The 27,239-nt window shown below is 42.4% G+C and overlaps 2 protein-coding genes across 4 annotated transcripts; one reads left to right on the forward strand and one right to left on the reverse strand.

Annotated features, from left to right (window-relative positions):
• Positions 1–913: 913 nt before the first annotated feature.
• Positions 914–27,239, reverse strand: tfb1m (transcription factor B1, mitochondrial). Of its 2 annotated transcripts, none has more exons than XM_061062527.1 (8): positions 27,164–27,239; positions 25,924–26,070; positions 25,166–25,317; positions 24,876–24,984; positions 24,628–24,779; positions 24,013–24,132; positions 2,916–3,043; positions 914–1,917 (listed from the first exon to the last, which is right to left on the reverse strand). In XM_061062527.1, exons 2-8 carry the CDS (start codon positions 26,054–26,056, stop codon positions 1,638–1,640), a joined length of 1,074 nt encoding a protein of 357 aa, XP_060918510.1. In that variant the 5' UTR covers positions 26,057–26,070; positions 27,164–27,239; the 3' UTR covers positions 914–1,637. The 2 variants fall into 2 exon arrangements, with proteins under 2 accessions (XP_060918510.1, XP_060918511.1); XM_061062528.1 differs by having other exon boundaries at positions 27,173–27,201.
• LOC132992936 (claudin-20) lies at positions 10,922–15,956 on the forward strand. 2 transcript variants are annotated; one of them, XM_061062529.1, is made up of 2 exons: positions 10,922–11,194; positions 11,856–15,956. In XM_061062529.1, the coding sequence occupies exon 2, from the start codon at positions 12,047–12,049 to the stop codon at positions 12,776–12,778; it is 732 nt and encodes a 243-aa protein (XP_060918512.1). In that variant the 5' UTR covers positions 10,922–11,194; positions 11,856–12,046; the 3' UTR covers positions 12,779–15,956. The 2 variants fall into 2 exon arrangements, with proteins under 2 accessions (XP_060918512.1, XP_060918513.1); XM_061062530.1 differs by having other exon boundaries at positions 11,861–15,956.

Genomic DNA, 27,239 nt, shown 5'->3' on the forward strand with positions numbered 1-27,239 from the left:
TTGGTGTTGAGGACTACATGTCACCCGAGCATGGTTACTATAGATGCGTACTCTTGCTAATATAACATTAATATTGCAGAACTACTTTTTTTTAACAGAGTCGTTTACTTTGTTTTTTTCATATTGAAAATATTCGAGCGCAGCCGCGTTACGTTCAATATAAACAGAATTCTTTCGTAAAAAAAAAAAATCATCTGAAAACCAAACAAAGTCTGAGCTCATGTAACCAGTGTAGAATAAAACGAGGCATCTCTTATGTAGTTCTGACTCACCTTAGCTTTAGCACTTGAGTCGGTTATCGTACAAACTTAATTGAAAACAGCTAGCATGTCTCCTCCAGCAAACACTGACAAACAGAAACATCTTTAGAGGTGAAATATGAGTTTTAACAGTTATAGCTATCATGCAGGTTATCTCATCATATCTAGTGCTGCGCAGGTGTAGCTCATCAGAGGCAATTAACGTTCCCTTGTGCGTGACGTCATTCGCTTGCAATGTGTACAATAACTCCCCGAAATAAAAGCTATTCAATTCATTATATTGCAAATAGAAAGCTTAAAATTTGTGTGTTTAAGTAATTATGGCTGCGACATTATATACATGTGGAGTAACTGAGCATTCTGGAGAACACAAAGCATACTGGTCGCAGCTATTGCAGCCCCACAAACCTATCTGCCATGTCGATCTGATGAAACCCTGATTGTGGTTGGAGATTAACACCCACTGATCACTGAAACTGAGTGAGATCTCTCCTTGGCAAGTCAACCTTAGCATACCATCTGCCACACTGGCAGGCAACAGCCTGCCCGGTTTCTGCTGGTGAAAATCTGTTCCAGCATTCAAAGAGGGATATTTAGAACTTGGAATAACACTTTTATTGACATGAAAAATTAAATAACAACACAACGGTCGGTTTTTATAACAAACATGTTTTATTTTAAATACAACAAATGTGAACACATTTTTTTAAGTCACTGGCTTGATTTGATTTGTCTCAATTACCAACTGAGTATTAATGATCTTTTTTTAAATTAAGGGATAAACTGTTGGTTACCTTCCTTGAAGAAAAGTCAGAGAAGCGTCTTTCCGAAGCTCACAATTTCCCACCACTTTTCTCCTCCCTTTAGGCTGTGTCTCCCAAATGGCTACGCAATATAGTTCATAGTGAAAGGAAAATGCCCTGGATATTGCTCTACCATGTTGTTCCCATTCTCTAAATCACCCTGAAAACATTCTGACATTTCTTTCAGGTCCCACAGGACAAGGTGTTATGCAAGTTGGGACTGAAGGAAGAATTGGGACATAAAAAGAAACTCTTTGAGAGCCACTGTGGGTAATGAGCATGCATTCTTTATCTCCCTAAATATATGACTCTGCTTTTAATCACCAAATCCTGGAACAAGGCCTTGGAGCTGATCCACCACACTTACGACCTGAATACGCCTTGTGCTCCTTTGCTCAGTCCAAGGACTTCACATATAGCAAGTTACCTTTCACTCCCTGAGTGCAGGGAACAACATTTAAAAAATTCATGCTTGTGCCAGGTGGAAATGGCACAGCTAAGAGCAGACCGTTGTTTCCTTGTGCTAACAGGGGCTATTAGTGGACTTCTCTCGGTTTCCTTCCTCTTTTTTTTATCAGCAGGGCTGTTGAGGACTCTCTGGTGTGCCAGTTGTCATGTCACTAAATGTGCCCATTGGTGTTCTTCTTTGCTTTGTGAGGTTTTTCATTCTGAGCTCCTCCCTGAACTCATATTTGATGAGACTGGGCTCATGGGTGCAGAGATGAGCATAGGCATCTGCTAAAGCCCTGATGTGAGGTATGGTGAGTTCTGCTGGGCGTAGAATGGGGTCCACATCTGCCTTCTGCATCATCTCCTGTGTCAGCTCAACACGACACGCCTCAGGGAACAACTTCCTAAAAAAAAAAAAAAAAAAAAAAAAAACGGCAGAAAAAAGGAAGTAAAGAAATAGTAGTACAGATTCCAGCACTCAGGTCGCTTTGATATCTTCATGATCATGCAAGATTAATAACATCGTAAAGTTCAAACAGAAAGAAGTTATCCCTCAGCAATTGTTTCAAATCTGTGAAGTTAATTGAAATTACACAAAGGGCTAGAACTGCTCATGAATTGTTAATTTGTTCCACTGCCATGCTCCATAATCAAGGGATGTAGACACTGACACACAGAGGCAAACTGCTTCAATGTAAAAGAGGCATCTATGATTTAAACACATGCCCTGGCTCTTACCTGAAAAGCTCTTTTTCAAAATATTAAAAACACAGAGGAAGCCGATTACTTTAAGTTAATTTCCCTGCGCAAGAAGTCGTTCTGTATTCTGCCTCTGCAGGTTGGTGAGCAGTAGCCAATTCCACACACTTTGCAGTACAGATGCTTTTTAGGCGCTTCAGTGCTGGTGCCTCCCCTTCAATTTGGTGCCTCTGCCACCGACACACTGCAGTTACATAAAAAAATGCAGCCTCGTCTTCCTATGCCACCTCAATGACTCATAATTGCTACTCTCTTTCACACAGCCAGTGTTCTTTTGTTATCTGGGCCTACATACACTTTCCTAACAAGCATGAGAGTGATGGGCACATGCATGTGGGCGTGTGGGTGTGCTGCTGCTGGTTTTTCAACAGAGCTGAGGGTGCTTTGATTTTGAGAGTTTAGATACAGAAAGCCTCAAAAGTTGTGCCGGAGTGGCATGTGTGCGTGTGTGTGTGTGTGACAAACGCAAATCAAAAACCACTCTAATTTATGATAAAATGAAGACGCGGCTGTCAGAAAACAGAGAATGAAAAATGAAGGGAGAGCATGATAGATGAGATGAGATTAAAAAGTAAAACAGAGACAGAGGGAAGAGAGGATAGCTGCTTTACATGCCACATCGAGTTGGATTAATACGGCTTACTCTACTCCTTTATGGCAGTGCTTCCTGCGGAACTGGAAAACATTCCTGACAAGTTTCTCCACCAGTTTGAAAGGCTGCTCGATCTGAGGTTTAACCAGAGGGGTGAAGTGAACAACTCCCACGTCCACCTATACACACAGAAACACACACACACACACACAGAAGGAGGAATCCAAATAGCAGGGGGTTAGCATAGACCTTCGAAATTAAATTGTAGAGAGTATGCTCATGGGAAAAAAGAAAAACAAGTGGCGAGAAAGATCAGTAAGATTGAAGAGAAAGGAGACTGTAAAGTGTGGAGAGAAAGGCTGCAGATAAAGGTTGCCTGACAAATGGCAAGAGGGAAACAAAGCTGGACAAAGCGAGCGAGAGAGAGAGAGCGAGAGAGAGAGAGAGAGAGAGAGAGAGAGAGAGAGGTAGATGGATCAACACATTGGGATGAAAGAAAAAAAAAAGGCAGAAAATAAGATGACGCAGCATGGCTGGCTGGCAAACCAGTTCCAGTTGCTACAGTAACACCTGTGCGATGGACCATAGAAAATAAGTCTCTCTCTCTCTCTCTCTCTCTCTCTCTCTCTCTCCTGTCTGTCTTCCTGCAGCTGCATCAACACTGAGTTTTGCAGTACCTGAGCCCTCCTCACTGCTCTGTCTTTCCCACTTTACCTTTCCCACTGAGGATGAAAGCAATGGAACATGAACATGGATTGGTCATGAAATTGGTACGTTAAGCAGCCACAGAGCTTTGAGGGCAACTCAGTTGACGGAGGCACTCTGACTAATTCATGTACGTCTGCTTTCAACTCCTGACAACCAAAAACCACTAAAGAAAGTCCTGTTAAAACCACAACTAGTAAAATCCTTGATTTGTAAAGTTCTGCTATTTGTTACTACTACTAACCTAGCTTTAAATAACTATTTTTAAATTACTTTTCCCGTCACATACCAACTGTTTATCCATCAGTCTTGGCCTTTTCAACTGTTATAAAGTACGTTTTGTTTATATACGCCAGCCTTTTAGCCATTAATTCTCGTAACCTATTCAAACCGTCTAATGTTACTTTTGGATGACATTTTATTCTGTGAATTCATTTCTTTAAGCTGAGCATTTCAACTGGCCATTTATTGTTATAATGATATCACATTTTTATCAAATCATTTTGGCTATTTCTTATTCATAAAGAATACTTTTTGGCTTCTTACGCTTTTGTTGTAGAGGGAAGAGGATAGAATAAAGAGATTTGGGGGAATTTGAGTCGGGCTGCCCGTTTCAAGTGTTATAGCCTCTACATGAAGAAAGCTATATAACCGCAAGGCTAGCCAGATACACTTGGCTAAGTATTTCAATTGTTGGCTAATAATTTAAGCTTATTCTGTGTATTCATTATACAACATAAAGCCATCCATTTGAAAAATGGATTTTTTTGTGTTAATTCAATTAGTGACCGAACTGTCATATCGTTGCTTAAGCTATGTATTTCAGCTATATGCTGCTTTCGGCTAACTATTTTAAACTGTCCAATATTACTCTAAGCAATTAAATGTTAAAAATGATTTTGTCCATTACTTTGACTGTTTAAACCTTACATTGATTTCTTTTAGCATTTTCATCAATTCAAGCTATCCCTTTTAACACATTACTACATACTTTTGAGCTAACTGTTTAAGCAAACCTCTCTGCTTGTTTGCTTGCTAGTTTTCACACTTTCATCAGTTTGATGGATATTTTTGGTCTATTCTAAATGGGAAGTGTAGTTTTTCAGATTGGTTGATCCAACACACATTTGATGCTTTCCGCAAACCTTCTACTCATTTATCCACTGGCATTAACGGACCTTCGAGGGCTGAACTGGTGTCGCAGTTGTAACCTTACCTTCAGTTGTTCACTAGCTGCTTCCGTGCTTATTGTTCCTGTGTCAGCCCTAAGCTGACATGACATCCTGTTGAAGTAATCATGCCAGACTCATCAGAGCCTTCCTGCTCTCAGATCTCCTCCTCGTAAGCGTTAAAGCATACTGTATATACATCCACACAATCTTTTACTCTACAGCTTGTTCCTCTATATAAAGGATTATCCACTGTCTTCATCATCTGAACGCCATGGTGGGATCAAAAGAACCAAAATACATTAAAAGACTATTCCGGGATCTCTGGATCTGTGTGTTTGATACACACAGAAAGCAATCATCTTTCATGATGCTATTCAGTCCTGCAACGCATAGCTTTAAGGGCTGCACCACAACAAGAGAGATACTCTACTGTGTGCGGACCAATGGCATAGCCAGACAGTGGGCAGCCGAGCAGAGCAGTCGGCTGTCTGTCTTCCATAGTTGGTAATATTCTTACAGCACAGAGAGGGACTGTACTCAGACTGGCTGAGCAGACTGACAATGGGGCTTGTAGGAGGAATTCAGCAGTGTGAATCTTAATAATAATTCATTTAATTTCCCTTATGGGCTTTTTGAGACTTGTACTTGACAAGATAGGACTCTTTGCATAGCAAGGCAAAAATAAACAGACAGTATATGAATAGAAAGAGCTCATCTGAAAGAGAGCACCCTGAGAACTAAGACGTGAAACAGAATGTTATTTGATTAAGGATGTACTAGATTTGAAGACATACTGTACAATAAAGACAGAAGTTACACGCTGAATGTACAGTGATGTGAATACTACTGAATATCTGAGGAGGTGTTTGAATGAAGGCAAATGTTACTTGTGAAGTAAATGTGTGCACATGCATAGATTAGAATTTTGCAGTCTGTAAATATAAAGTCAAAATTCCAAAAACACCTGCTTTCCCCTGCTTACTAATACAAACACAGCAGTTATTTAAGAGGAAGAGTACAAGCCCAGCAGAGCTCCTCCTCATGTATTCTTTGTATATCTGGATTGTGTGACTCACTCTCATTCACAGCTTCCTTGTGCTTTCTTGGGAATGGTGTTGTTAATTAGGGGAGTTAAACAAAAGCGGTCCAAAGACACGCAAAGGATTTCCCATGAGTGCCTTGGATTCTCCATTTCTGTGAACAACAGAGGGGAGCTTCTGGGAGCACCTGTGAACCGCAGCACTACCCTTTATCAGATCTACAGACCCCCTGTTTCCAGAGACACTAGGCTGCTGCTCAGCTTCCTGCTGCAGTGGTGTTTAATAGGACAGCAGTGGTGGGGATTCTCTTAATAGTCCTGAAGGCAAGTCGGAGTAATAGTGCAGATAATGCTTCAAAACTACTGGATTTAACATTTGATAGTTACACATGCAAGAAGAAAGGAAGCGTAAGTGGCAGCTCTTAAGTACATGTGGAGTACAGCTGTTGAGAGAATCTCATGTTACATTTTTAATGTTTAGGTTTGTCTTGTTAGACAGATTCAAACATTGAATGACGACGGGTTTATTATGAAGTGTCAGTAATGGTCTTGGCTTCTGCTTGATCAGTCTATTATTAATACACAGAACCTTTTAGTTGAAATGATGCATTTTAAATACAAAAGCAACCTTGCAGGTGTTGGCAAAGGGCATCGAGAGGCTGAATTATTTAGTTTGGACTTGTACGATGAGAACCCGCTTCTCCACCTGTCTCATCACCATGTTAGGATTTTGGTTTTGGATTTGCTCTGGATTGCAAAAAAAAAAACTTCCATTAGAGTTTTGGTGATGCAAAATCAGACTACCATCTGTTAGGCAGACACAATAAAAAAAAGAAATGTCTTTAATTTCACTCTCTGCTGGAATAATTAGGCTATTTATATTCCTCACTTCATGATTTAAGAGAGGAGCAAGGGGAAAAGTCGATATTGGGACTATACAGCCAGCAGCATTGCAGCCATCAGCTTGTCCAAGTCACTTTGCTGCTATGATTTATGTATGGCCTTGCTACACGGCTTCACTGGGTAGCACCGCTGGAATATATCCTGCTCCCTGCCATTAATCCTTCGCCTGATAACCTCAACATGCAAGGAAACTCCGTCTTAAATCACACGCCGCCACCTGGGCCCTCCATTGAGGTGCTATGAACATGCCTTCACCCCACAGCCCCCCCCCCCCCCCTTCCCCCCCAAACCCCTAAAATACTTTGCCTCTGCTACGAGATCCTGAACTGGAGAAGCAGGCTGACTTAGTGTCCCTCTCTGACAAGCTTAATACCTCCCCCTTTGCTCAGGTTCCCCTATCTCTCAACCCCCATCCCCCTTGGGTCTTTCATTTACACTGGCGGTGGCAAGGATCATAAATACAGAGTAAAGAAATGCTCTGATTATAATTATTCCTTGTAGACTTAAACCAACTGTCCAATCCAGCAGTGAAATACAAGGGGATTATTGCCACTGCTTTGGTGTCTCCATGTGATTGTTTTGTAAGGATCTTTACTTTACGTCATGACAATCCTTCTGGCATCAAAAGGCTTCAAACAATTAGAAATACAGTGAACCTTCTTCTACCCCTACATGAGCTAAAATAACTTATCTCATCAACCAAGCGCCCGGCTTCTTCTCCAGTAAAAAAAAAGGAAGGTCCTATTCCCCTGAGGGCATTTGAAAAGGGCAAAATACGGGAGATCACAATCTCAAAGTCACACGTCAGCTTTTTCTGCAACTCTAAACCTTTTCTGTCGCATTCGAGTACAAAAGCCTCACATCTATATTAACAGACTTATGCGTCAACCTTTTTCCGGTGTTTGACCTTCCCAAAGCTCACTATTACTCCAGCTTTGCCCTGTGGTTGTCCAGTTCACCATTCCCTGTTTCCATCCTCGATGTCTCTTTCTCGGTGAGTTCCTGCCCGATGTCGTGTGAGCAGCAATCTTTCATGTCCCTCTAAGCGTAACCAAGATGAGATGGCAGGGGCCCCTGGGCATCAGCTACTGTGCTACCTGAGCGACCAACACTTCTGATTACATAACAGCAGGTTCTGTAAAAGAGCAGGGGGATGGAAGGAAGTCGTACACATCCAGGAAATAAACGAGACAGAAAGCTCACCGAGATCCTCCGACCAAGAGGGAAGAGCTGCATTAATCATGACAATACTTTAGGAAGACACCCTCCGTTACATCATTGGAGAGAGACAGCCTCTCAGAGAGGAGAAGGCAGCAGTCAATGCTGCTGAATATACAAGGCTGATGTAGCTTGAGGGGTTTTAGGAGGAAGGGCTTTGGCTTCCTGTGCAGGCAGCCCAGCGCACTTCCCATGAAATCGCCCATGGCATGCAAACAGGACATCCAAGACTGAAGCCCTACTAAAGAACAGCTCCATGGAGAGATGCTTTCGTCATAGAAAAGCTTGAACTTTGCCCAAATATGTGAAATATATTGGCCCAGTGGAAAAACTAAAAAAGGACAACATGGGAAAAATAGTTTTGATGGGATATTTAAAAAGTCATAAATGCCATTCCCCCATTGTTCACGTGGGAATCAGACTTCATTATGTAAGCCAAAGAGCCTCATTATTCTCGACAGTGACGGTTATTTTACAACCTGTCAGAAGGGTTTTGTATTACAGAGGTTTACACATTTCATGTATACTGAAACTAGCCTGCTCGCAAAAACGAGATCGCATTGACAGTGACATCACAGCTATCACACGACACCTTGCATCTCTGCAGTGTACAAATCCGTTTCTGTAAGACGATGAGCAAGAAAACCAATTACGCAAGGGAGGACATAAAAGAGGAAAAATGCAAATTGAATGATAAAAGCCCTACGTGTGGGCAAAAAGAGAGCGCGGCTGGTCCGGCTGTGCCTCAGAGCGATGCTGAGGAGAGGCTCGAGAGCTCTGCTGTGAGGTGATAAAATAAAGGGGACCACTGCTTATAATAGCCCGCAATATCTTCACACATCACAGCGTCACACATCTGCACTAACAGTGTGTATGTTAACCATGATCTGCTCTTCTCTCCTTCCATCTTTTTCTCCCCTTTTCACCACTACCTCCCTATAATCTATTTATTTATTTATCTCACTTCCCACAGAACAACATCAGCATCAGCACTTAAGATCTCATCTGTTACAAGGAGACAGGTCACACGGCATACTGTACGGTGTGTGTGTGTGTGTGTGTGTGTAGAAAACTGAAAAAAAAATGTTTCTTCCCTCTGCTGCGGTATCCCACAAGGAGCCCAGAGAATGTTGCTCTGAAGGTTGCCACCAGCATCACACTGGAGGTAATGTGGCATGCAGCATCCCTGCATTCTGGCCAGATCTCATTTTAAGAAAAGGGTCTCTTAGGGGAAGTTTATGGGAAATACAATGTCAGCTGGAGAGAGCACTGGGCCATATTAAACTAACAGATCAATAGCTAAACAAATCAATTGCTACCAACCAATCTACACGTAATAGCTACACATCACTATTGTCAATGCCGGGATGTTTCACTGTAAGTGGGGGAACATGTGAAATATTTTCCCACAGCTGGCTGTTTTTGAAAATGTGCCTATGCAGCAAAATATAAGCGATATACATCTGCATTTCCAAGGGTAACAGCCCTATTAGCCCTGACTGATTTTTTTTTTTTTCACTCTTATCATTTTGTCCTCTTTGTCATTCATGACTCAAGGCCGCCCTAGCCACTCCCACCCTTGTTGTGCGTCCTCTAAATAGAGAAGAGGAAAGACAGGCTGAGACAGGGTAGCAGCTGTGAATTTTAGACTCCTGCTGACTGATGCCTGATGAAGATGATGCCCCAGGGACGGTCAGTTTTGGAATGGTGGGGTACACATGCTCCTCTGGACCTCTGGACCAAACCATAAACAAACAAAAAGCTTTCACAGAACACAAGTCTGATCAGCTTGTCTGGATATAATGATAGCATTTTTTTCCTTCTGTCTTAATTAGATTACCCTTCCCAGTTGTGTGGTGGGGCTGTTTGGAAATCTAATCTAGACTTTGCATCTCGGCTCTTTCTTATCTTTTAACAACAGCAGGATGGTTTTGTGATTTCTGAGCAGCTCAACACAGTTGAGGGGTGGATGGAAACTATTTTGTGGAAGTAACATCTACAATAAATAAATAGAATAATAGAATAAAGTCTTAGAAGGAAAGAAATGTCACGTTCTACAGAGCCAACTTCCACCTATTAGAGAAACAGATGAAGCTCTGCTAAATGTCCTGCATTTATATTATTTTAGGTGAACATTTCAGCTTCACATGAGGGGAAAGTTGATATTGATGATTTACCATCATACATTTACAATTATTTTGCTTCAGTTTAAAAAAAAAAAGAAAGAGAAATACCCTAATTTTACAAAACTCTGCTATGCATTGTAAAAAAAATTGCATCACAGTTTTCAGTTCATAGTTTATATTTTGCTGATTGTGGAACGTTAGTAACATAAGATTAAAATATATATATTTTTTTTTAAGTTATTCCAACCTTGAAGAATTCATCTGGTTATGTCTTGGGCGAAGGATGGTGTTATAAAAAAAATGTTTACAAGAAATGGCATAAATTACAGAGAACAGAAGACTTAAGCAAAAAAATAAAAAATAATAAAGACAAACAAACAACAAAGGCCGGATAGGCAAGGACATTTTTGTATTGTTTGTGTAAGCTGATTCAGCTGATGCTATATATTTATAGCCTATAAATAAATTGGTTGTGGACATGAATGCTATCTAAGTGGTAAATTCTTAGAGCCCACCCCCACAAAAATGTTGGGGTTTTTTTAGGTGACAATTAGATATTTAAGGTTAAAAAAAATCGGATTTTATAAGTTTAATTATGGGCTGTAGATAATGATTTATCACGATAAGAAACCAGAGGTGCAGATCAGATCTGTTTGGGTAACGGGTCGGTTATTGAAAGAAGGAGTTGATAGATGTAGACTACCGGAGCAGTCAGTAGCATATCACCGTTTATTAAGTTGTTGTTGTGAGGCAGAGGCTTTTATTCTCCAGCGCACACTCATACACACACAAACCAGCAACGAGAGAGAGAGAGAGAGTGGGAGAGAGAGAGAGAGAGAGTGGGAGAGAGAGAGAGAGAGAGAGTGGGAGAGAGAGAGCGAGCAGGGGGGGAGAGAGAGAGCGAAAGAGAGAGAAAGAGGGAGACAGCCGGAGCGCTACGGTTATTTCGCCCAGGCTCCGGCCAAGCCTGTGTGGTCCACGGCGCTGGGATGTCCTTTGATACGCTGTTGCTAAGGAAATGGATGGCTTCAATGGGTCCGCGGTCCGGGCTGTGTTCTCCTGCTCGCCCCCTCACAGGCAGACTGTCTTTCTGTGTGTGACTGTGTGTGTTTACAGGGACCACTGCGAACAACGTGACGCGTCAGCGCTAGCTCTGCACCAGCCGGGGTAAGGGATTATTTCAACATCGCTTCCCCCCCCCCCCCCCACCTCCGAGGACCACAAAAACAACAGCAACTTAGACTGAGATTCAAGATTATTTATTCAAAGCTTGGACCACCTAATTATTTAACAGGAGAGTTCACGATGCGCCGACAGGAAGTACGTCTCAGTAGCAATAAAAAGAGCAGGTACATAAACAAAGTTTAATTCTAGCGGCTGACTGAATTGAATGAAGTGATATTTAACTAACTGTTAACTACCTTTAACAGCCCGCTCAGTTATTGAGCAAACAGCACTGAAACCAAAGTGGTAGAATATATTCAGTAAATGAGGGGGGTAAGGGCACTGCAGCTTTAAGTCCACATAGCAATTGAGGATTGCAAATACCACAAATTCATTTCTCCCTCTCCAATAACAGCTCTACGGGGCTCCGCTAGGGAAAAGGAGAAGGCAGCCCATAGAAAATGCATACATGCAAACAACCCCAGTGTTTTGCCTACTTACTGTATCAGCCAGAGCCAGCTCTTATTGCTAGTGCTTCTCACTGCCCTTTGTTTCCAGCTAGAAAAGTCTGGGCTTGCGAGAAGTGAATGAGGGGGAGGAAGAAAGGAGGAGAGCAAGAGGACCCACTCAGTTCAATTTCTCCTTTTTCGTCTCTCTCCTCCAGCACAGTGGAGCCACCGCTGAGGAGCTGAGGTGCTGGAGATTTGACCGGCAGCTGGTACACCACAAAAGGAAGGAGGAGGCGGCTGGGCGGTGGGGTCAAGGAGCCTGGCTGGCGCTGGGTGAATGCAGCCTGGCGAGGAGAACGGCTGAGGAGGCGGCGGCATTAACCTGAAAAAAAAAAAAAAAAGGAGCATGGCATCCACGGGCATGCAGATATTTGGATTTGTCCTAGCGCTGCTGGGTATCATGGGTGCCATGGTGGCTACTCTGCTGCCCAACTGGAAGGTCAGCGCAGATGTGGGCTCCAACATCATCACGGCGATCTCCCAGATGCAGGGTCTGTGGATGGACTGCACATGGTACAGCACGGGCATGTTCAGCTGCACACTTAAGTATTCAGTGCTTTCACTACCTGCGTACTTGCAGACTGCCCGCACCACCATGGTACTCTGCTGCGTACTTGCTGCCATGGGTCTCTGCCTCGCATCCTTGGGACTAAAATGCACACGTTGGGGGGGTGGACGGCGCTCCAAGCGGCACGCTGCGATTGCCAGTGGTGCCTGTTTTGTTGCTTCGGGCTTTCTGTGTCTGGTGCCTGCTTCCTGGTTTACCAACGAGGTTATCACCAACTTCCTGGACTCAAGTGTGCCCGAGAGCAATAAGTTTGAGCCTGGGGGAGCAGTGTATGTGGCCTTTGTTTCAGCAGGATTCCTCTTTGTTGGGGGGTCCATCTTCTGTATGTCCTGCTCGGGGAAGAGGCATGGCCCCCAGGATCTGGTCCTGCTCCCTCCCCCTGACAAATTGCTGCTCCAGCAGCAGCAACAGCAACAGCTGCTTCAGCAGCAGCAGGAGCTCCAGCATCAGTACTGCTCTCTCTCCCCATTAGACAATAAGACTGGCTACAGCCTGCAGGACTACGTGTAATAAAACAGTGCTGTGTATGCTACGGCTAAAAGGAGACGAGCCTGAGGGGAAACCATCACGGCTTATGCTCCACTCCAGGCTCTTCTCCAGATGGAGGAGGAGAAAGAAATGAAAAAGGAGGGCAACAACTTTGAATTCATTTCCCTCTTCCTTGCTCTTCTACCTTTTTCTGTTTTGCAAGCACAAACAGTGGAGGTATTCCCTGAGCAGCGCCTTGGAACAAACAATGTGAATGTGCAAGGAGCCAGGATAAGGTGCTGCCGCATCCAAGGGAGCCGCTAACCAAATGCAGACATCCTTCATCAGTAAATCACAGAAAGAGTTCCCTCGGGGGAATGGATTAAGCAAATAAGGAAGGCTTCCGTGTAGATTTTTTTCCCCCCCCCTCGCCAAAGGTTTGAATTGAAAGGAGGAAAAAAGCAATCATTTAGCTGCTATTTACAATCGTTTGGAACACTTCCCAATTGACAAAATAGGCAATGTATCGCCTGAGTGCAGTAGGTGGAAACCTTTTCATAGCAAGCCATTGTAGATTTTCTTATACGTATCCACTAGAATGCTATGTGGAAATGAAATAAATGGTCATATTTTTAGCTACTAGAATGATGTTGATATTTTGCCTCTAAAGCATGCTGTGTGGAGCCTGTCTGTGTATTAATACAGCGGAATGCCTGGTAGAGGACTGAGACATAGCCACAAAATGCCTGTGCCTGAAAAGCTGTAGTAACATTACCCTGCTGTAACTGTTCAAAGAGGTCTGTCAGGAGGAGGAGATGTGGGCTACTTGGCTGGATTTGAGACAGAGAAAGCAGACAAACAGTTGCCTGCCTCTCTGTCTCTCTGCAGGTGGGAATAAGCAATGAGATGGAGAGTAACAAACAGAAAGTAATCCAATCCTTCAACAGAGTTGACTCTCTGATATGCTGCTTTTATACTTACATGCAAAAAAAATAATGTGCATGTAAGAAGCAGCTCCCCATCCTTATCCTTCAACCGATTCCTGCACGCCCTCAGACATGCCCGCAGACACATATTCTCATGCTCTTGTGTGTTTTAGTACACACAGTAAACACTCAGTCATGCCAGCGTTTTGCATGTGCTTTTCACTCCTGTCATCCTCCTCCACACTGCCATGGAAACAGAATTCAGCATTCAAATGGCTTTATTGTCTGGGGGTACGTGTTTGTCAGTTTGTGGATGTGGAGTTGTTTAAGGGGGGGGGCTTCTTTTTTCTTCTTCTCCAGCCATGGCTCCATAAGCTTAAATCAGAACCTCTCTGCACACACTACTTTCTCTAATCCCCCTTTATTAGCCTCTGACATGATCCTGCATCCCTGTTACGGTGTCAGAGGTTGTGGGAGACACTCTTCTTTGCTGCCCACTGCTACGGCGTCTACACCATGCGAGGAGGCTCACAGGGATGAGCAGATGTTTAATGGTGCAGTGGCAGAGAGGCAAAAAACGAAGCAGAAAAGGAGAAGCTTCTCGAGTTATGGTCCACTGGGTAGCTGGGTGGCAGGCGGCTAAAAAAGGCTTGAGTCATTCTCCATATGTGACTTGTATTCCAAGTGCGTCAGCAGTGCGCATATGCTACCAGTCTGCACCTGCAAAACGTCTCAGTTTCCCAGACTGCAACCCCTTTGCTATGTAACCATTCGTCTTTTACCTTCATGCCATTCTCTTCCCTATTCCCACACTCCTTCTGTCCTTGTGTCACATGGATGTGATCATGAGAAAGCTGATGTATGGTGAAAGCATGGTCGCCCTACACACATGCACGCATAAACAAAACTCCCACCTACTCATGTGTCATAGCGCTGTTTCACACTTTCACACAGCCATGCAGAAGAGCACCTCTGCTCTTTAGTGGAAGGACGTTGGAGGGAAAACATTTTTTGTGCTTGAAACAGGCATTGGCAGTGATGTATAGAACTGCACGTTCTCTCCTTCTCTCTCAGAAACATGCAGCTTCCTGGGGGGAGAGCAGATGGCTAGGCCCAGCTCGCCACCTGCAGGCTGCTGCTGGCACGCCACGGGCATCTCTGTGGGCATCACTGCCGGCCCTGGCAGCCCCCTAGGGCCGGGTTTCCACCCCACCCTGACTTAGCCATCTTGACCAGCACAGACAGAACTGGCCTCCTGACAATAACTCACTGCCCAGGCACCATAACCAATGCAATAAACTAAGTAAAGAATGTGCCATGTCATCAACTAATACTGACACGATATGTGTTTGAGAATGTGCCAAATCGTCTCATGATGACACGTTTTAATATTAAGTGGAGTTCTTTCTGTTTATTTTTTTATTGCGTTGTTTGTACATGAATTATACATTAGCAAATGTTTTATGGATTTGTGATTTGTTCTGCCAGACTAAGTCTCAAGTCAACTAGATGCTTGTGTACAGACCAGTGCAGCTTTCGAGGGTTATTTTAGATCCTCTTTATTCCTCATTTCCCCAAAGCACAGCAAGACTTCACTGGGCACGAGAGTTTCAATGGAAAGATACAAGTGTGGTATTTTCTAAATGGAAAAAAAAGTATTTGTTTCAGGAATTCTGGTTTACTGTAAGTCTGTGAAATCTGTACACAAGCATCTGGCCTTTTAATGTGTTTGTTTTTACTGAGGGATCAGGATTCCCTCTGATTGTTTCAATATAAAATACAGTATCATGTTCATATCATATCTTCTTTATAAGAAGACTACGCAATGCACCTTTACTTGTGTTACTTTGACAGCAGTTTGTTTCAAATGGCTGAGCATTCCAGGTTTCCTGGACCAGTACAAATAAATAACACTACTGGCACTCTGGAAAAAAAGGGAACAATTTCTGTCTGATAGGATTCAGGTGGGAAGTAGAACCTAGAAGTTTCTCTTTTTTTGTGGCTGTGCGTCTTGATCATCAGCACGCGATTTCATTAGCTTATAAATGGCCAGAGTGCAAAAGTGACTAGGTCCTAAAAGTCTAAAGAGTTACAACTCTACTGCATATCCTGTATCGAGACAGTGATTTATCATTTTGATAATAGCAGCTTATTTTTGTGGATGCTTTAGCACTTCTTACTTTGCCAGAGCAAATGTGTGATGATGAACAGTTCACAAGTTCTGATACAGTTGTCTCAATGTGCTTGTGCAAGTAGTTCTATTTTTTACCAATAAAACTATTTTGTGAAAGCAACATGCTGCTGGATAAAGTCTGTTGTGTGTGGCTGATAAGGATCATATCTGTAGATTGTTGGATGGTCCAGGCTGTGCTGAGAGTATGCAGACTAGCTCGTACAACACACAGCACCAGGAATACGGCAGTGTCAGTCCAACTGCAATATGCATCCATAAAACATGACATGTGCAAATGGCTTTTGGAGAAGTACTTCTTCCTATAATATCACACCTACAGCCTCTTCCAGTGATTGCATCTCTTTTCATTATAGCATAGGCTGATACATGAATATAATGTAAACAACACTCCTGGGATGCTAAGGGTATTTGAGGCGTCTCAGTCCCGTGTTAGTCATGAGTTTACATTCAACATGTGAAGCTGTTGACTACATTAAAGATAACCACAACAGAACGACAACAAAAGGTAAGAGGTTGTGTATGACAGACATTTACATGAACAGCCGACAGCTGCATCTGATCTTTTACATGAACCTACGCTGGTTTAGCTGCAATAAGCACATATTAGGATATTTCAGATTTTAAACACTGAGTGATACGTAACAAGTTGCTAAACAGAAATTTCAGACAATTTTTTTAAATATTATTTAAAACCAACAAATTTTTAACATTCAAATAATCATTTGTTTGCAGTCAAATGGAAACATTCCTTTCCAACATGCCTAAGTCACAAGAGTTTATGACTGATATGAAGTGATTTCTATTAAAATGATTTCCTGATAATCCAAATTTGACAAGTAGAGCTGAGTGAACTAGTCGATAAGGATGGGTACGACACCAGTACTTGGGTCCTCATTATAACGGTAAGATATTAATAACCGAGTAATGTTTCATTACTCCTGCACCTGTTGTTATCAGCTACACTAGTTCAGCTTAGTTAGTGTTAGCACTACATGTGTAACTGATCTTTTTGAGTTTGCCTGACTGAATAAACAAAGTATAAAAATACAGTACACAGAGGTGTAACTCCGGGTTAAGTCCGAATGAAAAATGTGGCTGTTTGCAGTTTGGAGTTTTTTTGCAAATGTGAAAGCCCTAATAGTGGACAACAAGGAGGTCTGTATTCAACCTTTTTTTTTTTTTAACAAAAAAAAAGAGTAAAACCAGCGAGTACCCGTTCAAAAGGTAATGATCAACAAAAACAATAATCTCAAACCATCTAGATAATCTATTTATTTTCTGAATTCTCAGGTTTCAGCTACATAATCACAAGGCAGTCATTTCGTCTATGTGGGCTTAAGAGAAACCTTGAACTAATATAATTGTGCAGGTGCTTCTACGTTTTTGAGTAGATGTACTGTGTGAAAAAAACGACTCATCAAAGTTTGCACTTATTATTGTGTTGTCCTTAGCCTTCAGCAGAGCCTGTTCCACAGCTCTAAAAAAAAATAAAAAAACTAGTTTGTTTTTCCGACTTTATTTTCCTTGGCAGAAAGCCTCGAAACTTCCTATGGAGCGCTTGTTGAATAGTTTCTTTCCAAGAGAATTTGGGATCTCATTACAGCTGATTGGAGCCTCGTCGACGCCGACTGGGTGAGGAGTGCGTTCTCGAAGCAAACATGGATTATTCAAGTCTCCCTCTCATTCTCCCACTCCTCTCGGTTATGCAACAAGAGAGCGCATCAAATACCCAGCTCCTCTCGTGGGGAACTGCTAATAAGATCTGCTCCTCTGTGTATTTAACCTACATTTTCCATCAAAGGCTTTCACCTCGACTTGCCGCTGTGACAGATCTGGAATGTGAGCTTAGATGAGGGGAGGTGATCGCGCGTCAATTTGAGGCACGGGTTAATCATGCGTCAGGCTTCTCTTTGAACTTTACTGCCTCTTCAAGATGCGCTGATTGTTTTATTGACCTTTTTGACTGGCGAATGACCTTTCCAAAGATCAACCACAGAAAGCGAAACGTGAGAGAAGACCAAGAGAGGAGCGTTAATGCACTCCTCCAGGTCTTCTGATGACACAGGAGGAGGAGGACAGTCATGCATATCATTTACCAAACCTCCATCTTGCTCGCCACATCGCTTAGAATATAGTGAGCACCCAAATCGCTCAAGTACATCACCATGCCTAATGTGCTGCTCTTTGTTTTGGACCACCGTTATGCTCACGAAGCTCCAATACTGGAGATATAATGTGGTCATCAGCGCCGAGGGGAGGATGACCTTCCTCTTGCTGGAGCACCTCTGCTCTAGTCCCAGTGTACATGTGGAGGCCGGGGAGTAATAGCAACGACCTTGGCTGCGCAGTTTACTGCTGAGGGAGGCAGTTAAAGCCGTGGAGATGACAAAAGGAGCGCGTGTAGGAAAACAATACACTCTGACAGTTCAAAGGAGGCCCGTTAATATTTCATTTTTGAGCACGGTTGGGTGGGGAGGGGGACGCATGGCAGGGGAGATTCTGTGAGCTTGAGGTGAGGAAGGCTAAATGGATTAAAGCTGTAGACACATCAATCTTTTGGCCATCTATATCTCTCTTGATGAAAATAAGTAACTGTAAGGATTGTTGTAATGAACAAGAAAAGATTGCAAAGTATAAATTGGGAACAGAAACACTATAAAGCTGAAGCAGTTAAACCATTATTTAGCTGAATCAACTACGTTAATAACGCCTGTAGAAAATCTTATCAACACTTCCACTAAATCCAACCCACACCTTCCGCCCCTCTTAAAAGCCTGAGATTAAGTCATGAAATCGCGGTGCATGAAGTCGAAATTACAGCGCTCAAATAACCTGTCATGTTAATAGTTTATAGATTGATGACTTCAATTGTGTTGGAGCTTTTTTTTTTTTTTCTCTTCACCCACTTCATTGGTTATTAGTGCATCAAAGCACGGCTACTGATTTGCTTTTTGAAGATGACTTTCTTTTCTTGGTACATAGCCAGGGTTTTAGTAATTCTTCTCCACATCACCTGTGTATTCTCTAGGCGTGCTCGCTAACTAAACAGAGCTGAATTTGCTGAACTGTGATCGCTGACTCGGAGCTAACCCCGGCACAGTTTCTTGTTAGGAAGAGCAATAGATCTCAGGAGATGTTCGTAAGCCAACTCCGCCAACCTCGGCATTTTGTTTAAAGAGAGAAGAGGAAGAGGGGGGGAGGGGGGAGGGGGTATTTTTAGCCCTTCTTTACCTTGGGTCTGTGATGTATTGAGACCAAGCCTTCAGGCGTTTACAGCGCTGGCACGAGTCATTGAAATAACTTTCTCGATACTCTTGATACCACGTTTGACCCCGTTTGTGGGACAGGAATATGCCTTGATGAATTGGGAGCCTGTAGAGTGTGTTGGTGGGAGGTGGGAAAGCAGAGTGGGCTTTGAGACCATTCTCATCCGTGCTGTCGAGGCGAGAGCTGGGCCACTTCAGGTCACAGAGAAGATATCCATCATAGAGCCTGCCACTGCATTACAATGCACTGAGGTGGGTCACATTCAACACTGAAACACCCTCTGCACTAGAAGGTTATCATTCATTTGATAGTTGAAAAGCTGCTGATACCTAGCCATGGAAAGAAATACAAGAGGACATTAACATGTCACTTTTTTGGATGCAGGTCAAAGCTGTCTCTGACATGGGCCGTAATGGATGCTTAATGCAGCATCAACAAATTTAATTTATGCTCCGCTCATCTGGCCTGTGCTCTGGCTCGGCGACGGCGTACAAGGCGAACATCTGTAGGGCTCTCGTCCTGTGAGGCTCAGTTAGTTGGCGGGTTGATGGCTGATGCAGCCATTACTCAGAGCGGGCCGACGACTGGCCCAGACAACCATCTGCTGGAGGTACGCCTCACTCTCCTTTCAGATCGATCTCTGTCATGAAGCTGTCTCCCAGCGATCCGTACTCGTGGAGGTAGTTTTGTGGGTTTTAAATCCCTTTTTTCCAGCCTCTGTTGTTCACTCCATATTTCCCCTTTTGCTTTTATCTCACTGCGTTTCCAGTCAGCTCTCACTGCCTCCGTTTCATCCATCCTTTATTTCTATTCTCATCTCCCACCAAGTTATGACTCAATTTTCCCTCTTTCCAATTTTCTTTCTCTAACTCATTTTCTCATACGGTTTTTATTTCACCTCTATCATCTCTCCCTCTCCCCAACACCTCCTTTCCCTCCTCACTCGTTCTAATGAATGACACAGCTCTTAGCAGGATGCAGAGCTCTATAGTAGCTCTCCAGAAGAAACAGCGGGTTGCTCGTGATGAAGCATCTATTACACAACTTAAAGACCTGACTGCGAAGGACAGGAGTTGATTTTAATCACATTCTGCCGGGAAAGCAAAGAGGTGGATGAGCAAGTCAAGACGCACTCTACTCTTTGCTAATCAGCTGTTTTCTATGTAAAGAGGCAGTGAAGATGAAACTGGATCAGTGGACGTTCGTGGTAAAGATGCAGACGCTTGATGGCAGTGTGCACTCTAAAAGTCCTTGACCCCTGACCAGAATACAAATTAGAAATGTGTATTATGCCTGAAGCAACCAAAAACCGCCTTTCCCTTCTCAGTTTGCCTTCTTAAAAGAGGTGTTCCAGGTAAAGCTGTGAAGGACAGAACCCATTTTAAGATCAGTCAATCAATCCGTCAGTCTTTGTGAGAATTAACAGGCTGAGAGCGACTAATAAGAAAAAGGGAGGCAGGTGTGATCTGCAGCAGGACAAACCCGGTGCATTGTGAGCCTGGGGGGGAACACCATCGAAGCAGCCAATCGCCTCTCTCAGAAACCTTCAAGGACAATCTCAGTCACTCAATGTGACATAAGAGAGGTGCAGTCCGGGGGCGAGAAGAACAAGACGGACAGATTAAACAGCAAAGATAAGAGCCTATCCTCACAGCCCACGTCAATACGAGCTCCAGCAGCTGCTAATCTAAAATGGATTCAACATTTCCCTTCTCATTATCCCTTTAGCCTGCACTGGCCAGACCCTATATGTTCAAATCAACCGGCACCCCCCCAACCCCCCCCCCCCCACCCCCTTCTGTGTTCAACCAAAGCTATTTTCTCACCATGCTTATTTGGAAAGGTTCAGTAATTTCACTGTGTTTCCGTGGCTCTTTGTGACTTGCTGTTAGTTTGACTACACAGTATTAAACCACTTCAGATGTTTTTTTACACTCCACTGATTGCCATATGTGCGGTAAAGCACCTGCTGCTGCATATTTCATTGGCTGGGGTGTGGGAGATGTTGCCTGACAACGACTTCTACAACTGCTGACCAACCAGTAGCATTGTAGTTCCATTGAAATGCTTAAAGATATAGAAATATATGTATTGATTTCCGACTGAGCTGAGTTCCAGGACTACTCACTGACAGCAGAACACAGAGCTGCAGGTTCAAGTGTGACAAAGATTAGCTGAACGATGCAAAACAAACAAACCAATTGTGCTCTTTTAAGACAATCAGGTGATCTTAAAGCTTGAGAAGGAACAATAGCACTCCCGCTTCCGGCGCTGTGTGAGGGGGCCGCCGGTTGCAGCAGCTCCCGTTGTCCGTGTCGTTATATTTCTGCTTATAATATGTCTACACTCATGCACTTTAACTTTGTTTTTGCACATTTACATTTAATCTTTCATATTTAATCTTCCTATTTAAGACTAGTAATGCTTAGTTAAATCCTGGTTGTATATATTCACATTCTTAGTTTTGATATTTTTAGTGCTTATTTACTTTGTATTTAATATTATATTATGTTTAGATTTGCTAACATTGTGTTTTTTACTCATATTGTGTGTTGGATAACCTGCTGCTGTAACGCCACAATTTCCCAGTTTGGGATCAATCAAGTAATTCTATTCTATAATAACAACTGGAGCCTCAGTTTATTGGCTATATGAGGAGGCAGTGTTACACACACTTTTCAAGAAAAGAGAACAGACAAAGCTTTGACATAGAGAGAGACCTCTGATGTTTGGCCGTGTCACTGTATGTCTAGTAGAGGTGGGGGTAAAAAATTGATGCAGTATAGTATCACGATATTTTGTGTGGTGATATTATATCGTCTCACTGCGGCCAAGTATCAATATTTTTAATATGATGATTGTGTAAATCAGTGTAGTGATGAAAGATACAACAGAAAACTCAAAATTTTCAAAATCCAAAACAAAAAACACCAACCAGAATTTACATTTTTAGCTTTTGCTAAAAGCTATTTTATGCTTTTTAAATTCATAACAGCTGAAGGGGTTGCACAATTCAAAAGGAAGTGTCAGTTAAAATGTATGCACATATGCTATCCCAATATTTCCCTGTACTTTACATGCTCACCTTAGATCGGTTAAGTATTAGTTAGTTTAAAGACAAACCACTGATTTAGCATCAACCTCAACCTCTCTTCCTTCCAGCCTTTGATGTTGTTCAATAAATCAGGCGGGACATTTTTATTGTTTATGCACATTCTGCGTAATTACTCTTGTGTGCACCAGTAAACAGTCCCGAGACACAGAGCTTTTTTATGAATTATACTACATGACATACTAGTAAAAAGGGGGCTTGCACAATGCAGAGGGTATGATAGCATTAATTACACTATGCTCTCTCTGATCTTTTATAGGACACCAGCAGCGCGAGGCTAGCTCATCAAAGCACCATCATCTCTCCTAATGATATCAGTTCGACCAAGTGCCCATTAAAACATTTAGTGGGGGATAGATGGCCTCTGTGGGCATGTGGGAGGCGCTGATTCATCTGCAAAGCATGCGCATGTATGCAGTGAGTCCACTTTGCTCACATTTATACGACATATGCATGCTAGAAAGCAGGCATGCATACACATATGTGCATATTTGCAGCACAGGCAAGAATGCTGAAATCCATAAAGCTTTAGTTTGATATATATGTACACAAAAATTAGAAACTCAAGAGGAGGAAAATGCACTGGAAGGCAGCTGAGTGTGATGAAATAATCATTGGGAGCCATTTCTTCTGAGAGAATGAACAATCAGCCCCGGTCTCGTTCACTCTGCTGCCTTTTACTCCACGCCAGAGATTAAATATTTACCAACAGTGGGTCTCCTAAAGAGCCACGGTGTTTTCAAGGGACCAACAGTCCATCTCTGACATCAACCTAACACCTATCCTTTTAATTCAGGAAAGGAAAACACGGTTTCATTTGTACAAAGACGCAAGAGAGCTCCTGAGTCTTCCAAATGAGTTGAGCGTCTTCAACCTCCAAATAGATCTCAGAGCAGCTCTCTATTAGCCAACACTCAAATTTCAAATTTCACAGCAGCACTTCAATTTTTTTTATGCACCTCCTGGTCCTCCCATAAATCTTTACCCCAAGAATTAAAGACATTTCAAGTTACGTAAGAGTGTCCGCTTTTCTTTTTGTCAATGATACACAACATGAGCTAAACAACGCAGAGGGAGAAATCGGTCCTTAAAAAAGAACTGGGTCCTCATTACAAAGCACAGTGTGATCGTGCCACATCTCAAATACCCACCAGGCATCATTACGACCTAGAGAGGGGCCAAAGACAGAACAGACACAACACTGATTCAACACAGTCCTAATGAAGCCTTAAAGCGAGAGGAGAGCGAGGGAGGGATGAGTGAGGGTGACGTGATGAGGGGAGTCTGATGGGATCATGGGACCAGAGGAGGAGCACAGATTAGGAGATCTCACTCTAATCATATAGTCGAGTAAGAAGAACAGTGAAAACGGAAGCTCGGTTATCTGCTCATTTTTTTTCTTCTAACTGTCGCCATTTCAAGGATGAAAATTCGACTTTTCTAACATGGTATAACTTTGCCTGAAGTTTTCTGAAAGTTTAAATGTTAGTTCAGACCCAGCTCCAGAGGGTGTACATGTGTGGGCTAAGAAGAGCATAGAGGACAATATAGAAGAGTAAGCAATAGAATAGCTCCAGGAAATGCACAACAAAAGTTTGCTGACTTTTGACCACTTTGAAAAGAAGCCCAGTCTGAGCACATAAAATGATAATAAAAATAACCAACTAATCACTGCTGCCACGTGTGCCTTAGTCAGTACCTGATTTATTTATTTCAATTTGAAATGGTAGCATTTAATAAAGACATGATAAATGTTGTGATAAAAGTTCAATCCTACCTCTGGCTTAGGGACAAAGGCTCGCCCGGGGATGGTGAAACAGTTGTGGACTGTGCAGAGATACTGAGCCATAACAGAAAGACGGCTTCTCTGTCTGCTGCCTGTGCTGGCTGTTAACCTCTGGATTGGAGAAGGAAACACTTGAAATTACTGATGCATCTTCGGTGAGGTTATGTCTTGAGGTCATGTACTTTAAGCCGTAATGAAAGTGCCTTGTTAGCATTTTAACAGGACCAAAATTGGAGCATAATGAGCACATAAGTGAATCCTAATTAGGTTTTAATGGCTAATTAATAGTTAAATCAATTAAGTAAACATCAGTAACTCCTACTGTGAACGACTTGCGCCGCCTTAATGATAAACATGTTTCTATTTGAATTGTGAATAAAGGTCAATTATGGATCAAGGATTTAATATTTAATTGTAATAAAAATGAGTTTTTTGTTGATTTTTTTGTGCACAGCAAAAGAGTAATAAAACAACAAGTTCAGACCTCTTGAGAACATGTTATATTAGGTTTGTTAACCAACTTACACACATTTTTTAAGTAAATTACACCATACTTTAAGCTTTTATTTTATTTTTTAAACTAAAACATGTAGCCGTGTCACCCACCTCTGCCACCTCCTTCTGGAACGTGAGTGTGAGTCGGGTGCGTCCGTAGACGAAGGGCCCCGTTCTGTTGGCTATGTTCTCCAGCCATTTAATCATGAGGGGCGTGGAGACATTGAAAGGGAGATTTCCTATGATGTGAAGGTTTGGTTGATCTGCAAAGTCACACACACACACACACACACACACACACATTTAGGTTCTGTTGATTCAATACAAACAGCAACAGCGTCAACACTTGTGTTCCTCACCTTCCTCCCATGGCTTTGAGATATCGACTGGAAATCCTCGGTCCATTCTGAAGGTGAGAATGTCACCATGGACAATCCTCAACTTCCCAGGTGCTGCTTCAGACAAGAGCTGTGAAGAAGGATATGAAATAAAATAAATGAGAAAAAGACAGTCTTCAATCACTCTACAGGTGGCTAATGATGCTGCAGTTTCAAATAGATTCAATGGTGAATGCGTCTGAACGTTTCTCTGCTTAATGACCTCGGTAAGACCACATATGTACCATTAAAGCTGTGGTGGTTACATTTACCTTGAGCCCTGGGATGAAGCGCGTATCCTTCTCCACCACAAGCAGATCTCTTGCCCCGGCATTAAGGATGGAGCGGGTGAGACCTCCAGGTCCAGGACCCACCTCACACACATGGGCATCACTCAAGTTGCCTGCCTGACGCACTATTTTGTCTGAAAAGATGGAGATGGACAGCTGACTCAAAAGTGTGTTTCATTGATATCTTTGCATACAACAGTAAATGAATACATACTAACTTATAACTTATAACATATAACTAATCAGAAAACGCATCATATAAATCAAAGTACACGCTCCAATCAGATGTCTGGATCCGAGTCTCGGGTATCTAAATTGAGATTAATAGCGTGTTATGTTGCAATATCTGTCTGCTTCCGTGTGATGCAGAGATACATTAATCTAACAGTCACCTTGCCCAAGGACAAGAAATCAGATCAGACCTGCACTGCATCACTGATAATTATATTAAGGCTGAAGCTCTGCAAAAGGCTGTAAACAATTGACTCAGTCCGTTCACATTAGCAGGAGATCTACTCAACCTCACTCACATCGAAGAGCTTGTCGTTTTCAATGTCTTGAGACAAGGACATGTGAAGCCGTGCAATCAAGTAAACTGACAAAAACACACACCACACACTGTGCCACAAGTGTAGACATGAAAAAAAAAAAAAAAGAGCAGGAGCTTTCAGGTGTTGGTGCACTGCAGATAGAGTGAAAAGAGAAAAAAAAAAAAAAAAAAAGGTGTGAGGCAGACTAACCTGTGAGCTTCAAGTCCAACAGAAAGTTCTGGGAGAGCTGTTTCTCAGCTCGCAGGTTGTACAGCTTTATGAGCTCACTGACTGTAGGCAAGGGAGGCAGACGGAAAGACGCCAGTTTCCTTGAGGCAGCCATCAGTCAGATGAACACTGTGGAAAACACAGATAAAAGAGAGAAACTATGACTGATCGGCTTCACCAGCAGAAAAGTGATCGTGAAGCTGGGAGGCATTAAAACCCACAGAGTACTGAAAAGAGCAACATGTGAGGCATTAAGGGGAATACTGAGCTGCCAGTCTTGACATTGTAAAGTTGAACAGTATGTTAAGTCAGGAGTGACCTTTTCGAATGAAGACACTTAAAGGCAATGTGTACACGGTTGAGGACTGTGTTATTGTAGAGTGTCTCTTTACAACTGTCATTTAACGGACTTATTTTAACTTTTAAATTAAAGAAAGAGATGTTATTACCTTCTTCCTAAAAATGATTTTTATTAAAAGGGGTTTCTGAAAGTTATTGTATTGATCTAAATGTCTTCCTGTCTGATCTGAGAAGTTGTTATCAATTCCAATTACTTCTTTATCAGGTAATGGGATTGATTTCCAATGTCAAACCTTAGGCTGATCCCCTAGAGATGTTGTTGTTGTGGTGGTGGTGGTGGTGGTGGTGTGTCTCTTCTTATTTACAGTCTATGGTCTCTAATAAATTACCTTCTAATACCTGACCTTGTGCACCATCTAGTGGTTTAATAACAGAACACCATATAACAAATGTGAACACACAAAACACAGGATAGCTATCGTTTCTCAACACATATTGAACACACACACACATTGTTTACATTGTTTACATTGTTTACAATCAGTGTAGACATCAGGACAAAGATTTAAATTGTTCCAATTATGCATTAATAATTTACACATCACTAAAATTAAATGCAAAACATATCAGAACCAAGTGAGGCTGATAGTAACATCAAATCAAGTGATTTAAAACGTTCTTTAAAAATGAACTGTCAAAGTGACATTTTACTGAGAAGTGACACTCTTACAGTTTTGGACATTTGCAGCTAGCGTTAGCTGCTAGTCCAAATGTCTTGAGCAGAGGTCGCTAAGATAGAGGAATGCTCTCTATTTACACGGAAGACCTGCAATAAGGTCCTCTAAACCGAGGCAGGACGGAGAACACATTTCAAACAGCACATTGACAACACAGAGCTGAATTTATACAATAGTTTACCCACGTTTCTCACCAGTGTTGCTTTTTTCCCTTGCACATCCGTAATCGTCATTCAGCTGATGTCAAACTATCCAATCAGC

The sequence above is a fragment of the Labrus mixtus genome, chromosome 18, assembly GCF_963584025.1.
Source record: "Labrus mixtus chromosome 18, fLabMix1.1, whole genome shotgun sequence".
NCBI lineage: Eukaryota > Metazoa > Chordata > Actinopteri > Labriformes > Labridae > Labrus > Labrus mixtus.